Source organism: Borostomias antarcticus (assembly GCF_949987555.1).
Source record: "Borostomias antarcticus genome assembly, chromosome: 15".
In the NCBI taxonomy this organism is placed as follows: domain Eukaryota; kingdom Metazoa; phylum Chordata; class Actinopteri; order Stomiiformes; family Stomiidae; genus Borostomias; species Borostomias antarcticus.
This window is the reverse complement of record NC_140248.1, coordinates 3,969,885-3,977,384: the sequence shown is the minus strand read 5'-3', so window position 1 is coordinate 3,977,384 and position 7,500 is coordinate 3,969,885. Positions and strand designations below refer to the sequence as shown.

Here is a 7,500-nt window from a genome sequence, read left to right as displayed (position 1 = left end):
ACTAAGCCTCTTAATCCCCTGTCTGTGCTCTTGTGGAGATCGGAGTTGATTGGACAGGTGAAAGTAGTATCTAGCCAAGTCCAACCAGCCTACCAGAGGGCAATTTGAAGCCGTTAGCACATTGTTCACACCCAGTGGTGTAGTCGAGGGTATACACGGAGTATACCCACTTCTGTCTCCACAGGCAACCAGTATACCCACTTCTGTCTCCACAGGCAACCAGTATACCCACCTCTGTCTCCACAGGCAACCAGTATACCCACTTCTGTCTCCACAGGCAACCAGTATACCCACTTCTGTCTCCACAGACAACCAGTATACCCACTTCTGTCTCCACAGACAACCAGTATACCCACTTCTGTCTCCACAGACAACCAGTATACCCACTTCTTATCCGCTGATGTAAAAACAGTCATTTCAGAGCGTTTGCTGTTATACCCACTTCTTCAGTCACCGATCACAAACACCGATCACACTCACCCAGTTCTCCACAAGTGCACTGATTTGGGACAGTAGACATGGACGCCCAGTAGTACACTGTCATCTCCTCCATCATACTTGGCTCTGTGTGTTTACGTTAAAGTGTATTGAAACAGTATATCCTGTCATCAGTCCAGCTTTACAAACACTCCTGACCTCCCACCCCTGCCCAGCGGGAAACCATGATTGTGAGAGATACTGTATATATTAACACACATCACCTTCCAGTAGCACAGAGCTCTTAAAACTAGCAATATATGTGAGTATGAAATAATTATAATCAGTGAATACTTTAAAAAATAACAATGTTTTTCATGAAATGAATTTATGTATAAAAAAGGAAGGAAGAAACATGTCAAGTATTTTGTTGATGTTTCTAGAACGATGTGTAAGGACTTTCTATTAAAATATTTTATGGAATTCCGGTGCGTGTGTGTTACCTTGTTTGTCCAGGATCGTTTAAACATTTTAACAGAGTTTGTATTTTTCACCTCAAGATTGTTTCCCAACATCCGTTTGAGTCTGTAGAACTCATCGATGCCAGTGCAGAGGTTGTACTTAGATGTTAGTCTACAGTATCTATGGTCATTAGAAAATGCAGACTCCTAAACCACAACCAATTCTCACACCTGCATGTAGGAGGGTCAAATAAACATGAAATGCTCCGTTGGTTGCAATCCCGCATCTCTCAGACCAGGGGGATAACCTCCGGTGGCAAGCCGAGCACACATCACCAGGTCCCGGGCTGAAGTCTGCCCACACACCCCCTAGCTACAACTGCTGTCTATTTAGCACATTAGGATTCCCTGAACACAATGCTCTGAGAAAGAGTGTGTGACCGCGGCGGAGGGGTCTAAATGGAGAGATATGTCACAGCCCAGCACATTAGGAATTAATGACCAGTGCACATGGAGTTATTTTATTCTCCAAACCCAATTTAATTTACAGACGCGTAGATTATGCCATTATAGCCTATACATGATTACAACTGTGAACTGTAAAGTTCCAAATTATTATAGGCTAGGACTACCAAATGCAATGGTGTACAGCTGCTGTAGCGTATTTCTCTCTGTATAGGGCTATTTAAATCATTCAGGACCTTTACGACTGAGCATCTGTGATGAGAGTGTGCGTCCTAGTGTGAGGTGGTGTGGGGAGGGGGGGGTAGCGCACCAAGCTTGCAGTCTCATTGGATGATATTGGTGGATTTACTGTGACGTTGCCTATAGCGGGGATTAACTTGTTTATTGTCGCCATCTCGGCCACAACTAATATCAGACAGCTACAACGCAACGAGAGTACTTTCAAGATAATTCGTGTTTACTGTTATTTCGCTCAGACATTGCAGTGTGCGTGCGTGTGAGTGTTGCGCAGACAGCAGGGGGGCATGTGGACAGCGCTCGAGGAGGATGAGGAGAACCCAACACGAGGTTCCTTGGATGATAACCGGTGAATGAAATGGGGGCTGACGCTAGTAAAAGCAGCCAGGTGAGTGAGGGTTGTTCCTCTCTGCTCTCTTTTCCCGTCTACGTGGACGGTTTGTGAGTGTGACGCACATTGCAGGGGATTCTCCTGGAAGTTTTAAGACATGTTGACACTGAGAAACATCAGGACGCAGTTGGCCACGCAACTCTCCACGTGCCAAGAACTTCAGCAGCTGTGCGCTTCGCGAGTTGAGTCCGAATTTCGGTGCGACTGGTGCTGATCTGATCTATCAAGGACCGGTGTGTTGTTGCGCGGATAAGAATGAGCTGAATCTGATGTTTCTATGTAGATGTGTCTCTGTAGGGCACAGATGATAATGCCATCCTGCATGATTGAACATGCACACGAAGCATTGCGCTAGAATGCACCTCACTCCACGCTCAGCTGCCCAAGGGTGCGTGTGACCCAGTAGGGACTGCAGCCCACATTCATCATCTCTTTAACCTCCTTGCGCTAAACGTCCCAACAAGTCAATGATGAGTAACCTTCGAGATATTCTCCAAACTAGAGAATTGCCTGCAGCTTTGCTGAAACGAGACATAAGGGAAAACACAGCTCCTCTGTGGATGGCATGTCATGAATCAGTTACATCGTCCAAATCTCTGACCTGAGCTAAACTCAACATGTATCCCAGGCGATGCTGAGTAGCCCATAACAGGACTTTATCACTGCCCTGCAATCAAACATGTTAGACGTTGTATTTTGATGCAGATCTCCCCTCCTCTCTTTCCTCCCCGTGCAGAGGGCCGTCCCCGGGCCGGGGCAGTGCTCTTCAGGCTGGCGGGGGCTCCTCTCCAGTGTGGGTCTGTCTCTCCCGGCGGGCCTGTGTCGCCTGGCCCCCCCGGCCCTGCGTTGGGGTCGTAGGCGCATGCTGCACGACAAGGGGGCGTCCGTGCCGGAGCACGTGCTGGGCCTGGGAGCCTGGGGGCCCGACAGGCTGAGGGCGGAGTGGAGTCTCCCCGGCTTCATCTCCATGTTTCTGCCCGAGTTCCCCCACAGGGCAGAACCGGGCCCAGAACACTTCCAGGTGGGAACTTCAGCTCTCCTACTTTTAGAACCGGTTCTAAGGGCTCAGGAGGTCCAGCGGGTCGTCCAGTGATCGTAGGATCCGCGGTTCGAATCCCGGCTCCTCCTGACATGTCGGAGTGTCCTTGGGAAAGACGCTGAACCCCAAATTGCTCCCAATGAGCAGACTAGCGCCTTGAATGGCAGCTGCCTTCGTTGGCGTGTGAATGGGTGAATGAGAGGCCATTGTAAAGCGCTCTGGATAAAAGCGCTATACTTTAGCGCTTTTATAGCCTGGACCCTTTTTTTCTAAGACTGTGTATTATACCCCCCCCCCCACACACACACACTCACTCTCTCTCTTGCTCTCTCTCTCCCTCTCTCTATCCCTCTCTCTCTTAGGTGCTGGGCTACATAGCCAAAGGCTCTTTTGGGCCCATCCTGAAGGTGAAGGACAAGGCCAAACACAAAACATATGCTGTCAAGGTACAGTAAGGCTCTCTCCTGCCTCTTACATGTATGTGTGTCTGTGTGTGTGTGTGTGTGTCTGTGTGTGTGTGTGTGTGTGTGTGTGTGTGTGTGTGTGTGTGTGTCTGTGTCTCTGTCTCTGTGTGTGTGTCTGTGTCTCTGTGTGTGTGTGTGTGTGTCTTTGTGTGTGTGTGTGTGTGTGTGTGTGTCTCTGTGTGTGTGTGTGTGTGTGTGTCTGTGTCTCTGTGTGTGTGTCTGTGTTGGCACTTTCTGAACGTGTGTGTGTGTGTGTGTGTGTGCGTGCGTGCGTGTGTGTGCGTGCGTGCGTGCGCGTGTGTCCTCAGATGATTCCCAAATCAGAGATCCTGAGGCTTGGAGTTCTGGAACAGTCCAAAGAGGAAGTGATTGTGCAGGTGAGTGCAGAGAAGTCCGAGGGGACCAGTAAAAGACTGATCTGGGGTCAGTTTAGCGAGAGACAAACTCTGAGCCCTTCTCATGGACAGGGGACCAGCCTCTGGTCTCGTCATGGCAACTAACTTCCACCCCATGAAGGCTATAGACAAAGGCTCTGCTCATTTTGAGGGTCACATGATCACTGGGGAAGACTGTTGATTGGTGGGCCGTGGTGCAGTAGACCATGGGAACCAGGACTGTGGTCGGACCCCTGATCAGTTTGAGGCCGTGTTTCAGCCTGACCTCTGAACTTTGCCCCCAGCGTCAGGTGCATCACCCATTCGTCCACGACCTCCAGGACTGCTGGCAGACACAGCGACACCTCTACATTAGTGAGTCTGTCTGTCCCAGACCCGGCCCTGTCACCCTCCACCCCCAGACCTGTCACCCTAAACCCCCAGCCCTGTCACCCTCCACCCCCAGCCCTGTCACCCTAAACCCCCAGACCTGTCACCCTAAACCCCCAGACCTGTCACCCTCCACCCCCAGACCTGTCACCCTCCACCCCCAGACCTGTCACCCTAAACCCCCAGACCTGTCACCCTCCACCCCCAGACCTGTCACCCTCCACCCCCAGACCTGTCACCCTAAACCCCCAGACCTGTCACCCTCCACCCCCAGACCTGTCACCCTCCACCCCCAGACCCGGCCTTGTCACCCTAAACCCCCAGCCCTGTCACCCTAAACCCCCAGACCTGTCACCCAAACCCCCAGACCTGTCACCCTCCACCCCCAGACCTGTCACCCTCCACCCCCAGACCTGTCACCCTCCACCCCCAGACCTGTCACCCTCCACCCCCAGACCTGTCACCCTCCACCCCCAGCCCTGTCACCCTCCACCCCCAGACCTGTCACCCTCCACCCCCAGACCTGTCACCCTCCACCCCCAGACCTGTCACCCTCCACCCCCAGACCTGTCACCCTCCACCCCCAGACCTGTCACCCTCCACCCCCAGACCTGTCACCCTCCACCCCCAGACCTGTCACCCTAAACCCCCAGACCTGTCACCCTAAACCCCCAGCCCTGTCACCCTCCACCCCCAGACCTGTCACCCTCCACCCTCAGGCCCTATCACACTGTCTCTAGTGCACTGTCCCTGTCTCTATCACACTGTCCCAGTCCCTATCACACTGTCCCTGTCCCACTGTCCCAGTCCCTATCACACTGTCCCTGTCCCACTGTCCCAGTCCCTATCACACTGTCCCTGTCACACTGTCCCTGTCCCTGTCCCACTGTCCCACCCTCAGCCCCTAACCCTATCCTTTCTGTACCTGTAGTTCTCATAGGGAAATAGAGCATATTATTGTATACTGTTTGCTGAATGTTAGCAGGAGAGCTCCATCAGCAAACAGCTGTTCTCTCTGCCCCCCGACCTCCCCCCCTACCTCCGACCCCCCTCCTGCCCTACCTCCGAACCCCCCCCACCCCCCCCCCCTTCCCCCCCTACCTCCCACCCCCCTCCTCCACGCTGCCTATGATTCAGCCACTGACTTAGAACATGTGAACCAGTCCCCCCCCCCCCCCTCCCCCCATCCTGTGATCCAGCCTCAGGACCAGATGTTGAGCTGCTGTCTCTGACTCCCCCGCTTTCTCCCTACAGGCAGACCTGTGTGTGTGTGTGTGTGTGGTTGGGGTGTGTTTGTACGGCGTGTGTGTGTGTGGTTGGGGTGTGTTTGTACGGCGTGTGTGTCTGTGTGTGTCTCCTCCGATAACAGAGAGGAGACTGACACCTCCTGTCACACCCTGTCTTGAGTCTTAGTAGCGCCCCCCATCTCCACCACCGGGTCAACTGTAGGGCATTTACACCAGACTTGAGTTCAATATATTTGTGAGATATATATGGTGCACTTGATTAGGTGTACCCAGCAGCACCAAAAGTGCACACCTCCGAGGTAAATCAAATGCACCTCAAACACATCAAAGTATTTGATGAGTGTATTTGACTCAGGTCTGCTGTACCCTGGTTCATAGTGCTCTGTAGCGCCCCTCACTGGTTCATAGTGCTCTGTAGCGCTCCTCACTGGTTCATAGTGCTCTGTAGCGCCCCTCACTGGTTCATAGTGCTCTGTAGCGCCCCTCACTGGTTCATAGTGCTCTGTAGCGCTCCTCACTGGTTCATAGTGCTCTGTAGCGCCCCTCACTGGTTCATAGTGCTCTCTAGCGCCCCTCACTGGCGGTTCCTCCTCTCTAGTGTGTGACTACTGCAGCACAGGAGACCTGTACACTTACTGGGTGATGATTGGTCAGTTCGGAGAAGACACTGTGAGGGTGTTTGCTGCCGAGTTGGGCTGTGCTCTGGGTGAGTTCACACACACAACCACACACGCTCTCTCTCTCTCTCATGTTCTCTCATCATCACACACACGCAATCACATACACTTACACTCAGTTATGGATCCTGTATTAGTGTTGACTGTTGGTGTATTTCTGCAGGGTTTCTCCATGACTTAGGGATCATCCACAGAGATGTGAAGGTCAGTGTGAGGCTATTACATTATTTTCCATTTGTCCACACATGCACAGTATGACGTATTAACCATTTGACTGTTCTTGTGGTTTGCAGATGGAGAATATCCTGCTGACGGACGACGGTAAAGAAATCAACTTGTCTTCTGATCAGTCACCACCAGGTGGCAGCATCGGCATGGTTTTTGACACAGAACATTCTGGAGAATGTCCGACATCAGTCTGCACATCTGATAACAGCAGAGAGCCAACTGCCCCGTCACACATTATCATGACATATATTGAACATGCAAATACGATTTTACGCGTGAATTGTTGACTTAGTGTGTGTTCTTTCTCAAAGCCTTTTTGCTTGTTGTTGAAATAGCGTATTACAAACGTATGTAGGGAAACCCGTCTCAACATGAGGTGACAGTCACCCTGAACAAGAGCAGCAAGACATTTAACTAAATTAAAAGCTAAATGAAGATGTTCATGAAGTTCATTCATGTGTATCTGTTCTAGGACACCTTCGTTTAGCTGACTTTGGTTTGTCTCGGCGTCTGGAGAGAGGAGGAAGAGCATTCACTATCTGTGGAACCATCCAGTACATGGGTGAGAGAACCCGAGCAGGGAACCACTGAGGCCCAGCTGTGTTCGGAATCGCTCCCTATTCACTATATAGTGCACTATATAGGGCGTCAGCCATTTTGTTTGTAGTGTCCGAATTCTCCATGGAATTTTCGTTCCCTATATAGTCCACTATTTATTACCCACAATTCACCTTGATTTGCAGGGAACAGCGCATGTACCCTACATTTTCTCCGTTCCCTAGGTAGTTCACTACATGGTGAACCCTATCTAGGGAATAGGGAGTGAGGGAACGAGGGAGCGATTTCGAATACAGATCCAACAGGTCTACCTCCACGACCCCTTTCAGGAGTGGCTCTGGATCCCCCTGTAGGCCTACAGCGCGAATGCAGGAAAATACAATACAAGCATACTGTCCAAGACAATTTCCCCCCCAGAGGCAATAAAGATGTAGCCTTATTCATCCATCCTCAAAGTCCGGACTCCGGTCTGGGTCCGGGCCGAACCACAACTGTGTCCGGACTCTGAGCAAATTATATTTTTCATATTATTAGCGAGACATCGCCGCGACG

General features: G+C 51.4%; 2 protein-coding genes across 2 annotated transcripts in view; both read left to right on the top strand.

The window, feature by feature from the left end:
• Positions 1-875, top strand: part of tmem135 (transmembrane protein 135) — a 16,700-nt gene extending 15,825 nt beyond the window's left edge. The window contains exon 15 of the mRNA XM_084450008.1: positions 1-875. This exon is cut by the window's left edge and continues 1,188 nt beyond it. The gene's annotated coding sequence lies outside the window, so the exon portion shown is untranslated.
• A 1,063-nt stretch (positions 876-1,938) lies between these two features.
• rskrb (ribosomal protein S6 kinase related b) overlaps positions 1,939-7,500 on the top strand; it is a gene marked incomplete at both ends in the record, with an annotated part of 9,137 nt that continues 3,575 nt past the window's right edge. Inside the window, 9 exons of the mRNA XM_084449845.1 lie at positions 1,939-1,968; positions 2,708-2,992; positions 3,373-3,456; positions 3,783-3,851; positions 4,154-4,223; positions 6,084-6,191; positions 6,326-6,366; positions 6,456-6,483; positions 6,863-6,952. Coding sequence (XP_084305971.1) covers positions 1,939-1,968; positions 2,708-2,992; positions 3,373-3,456; positions 3,783-3,851; positions 4,154-4,223; positions 6,084-6,191; positions 6,326-6,366; positions 6,456-6,483; positions 6,863-6,952 — 805 coding nt within the window. The remainder of the gene's footprint in view (positions 1,969-2,707; positions 2,993-3,372; positions 3,457-3,782; positions 3,852-4,153; positions 4,224-6,083; positions 6,192-6,325; positions 6,367-6,455; positions 6,484-6,862; positions 6,953-7,500) is intronic.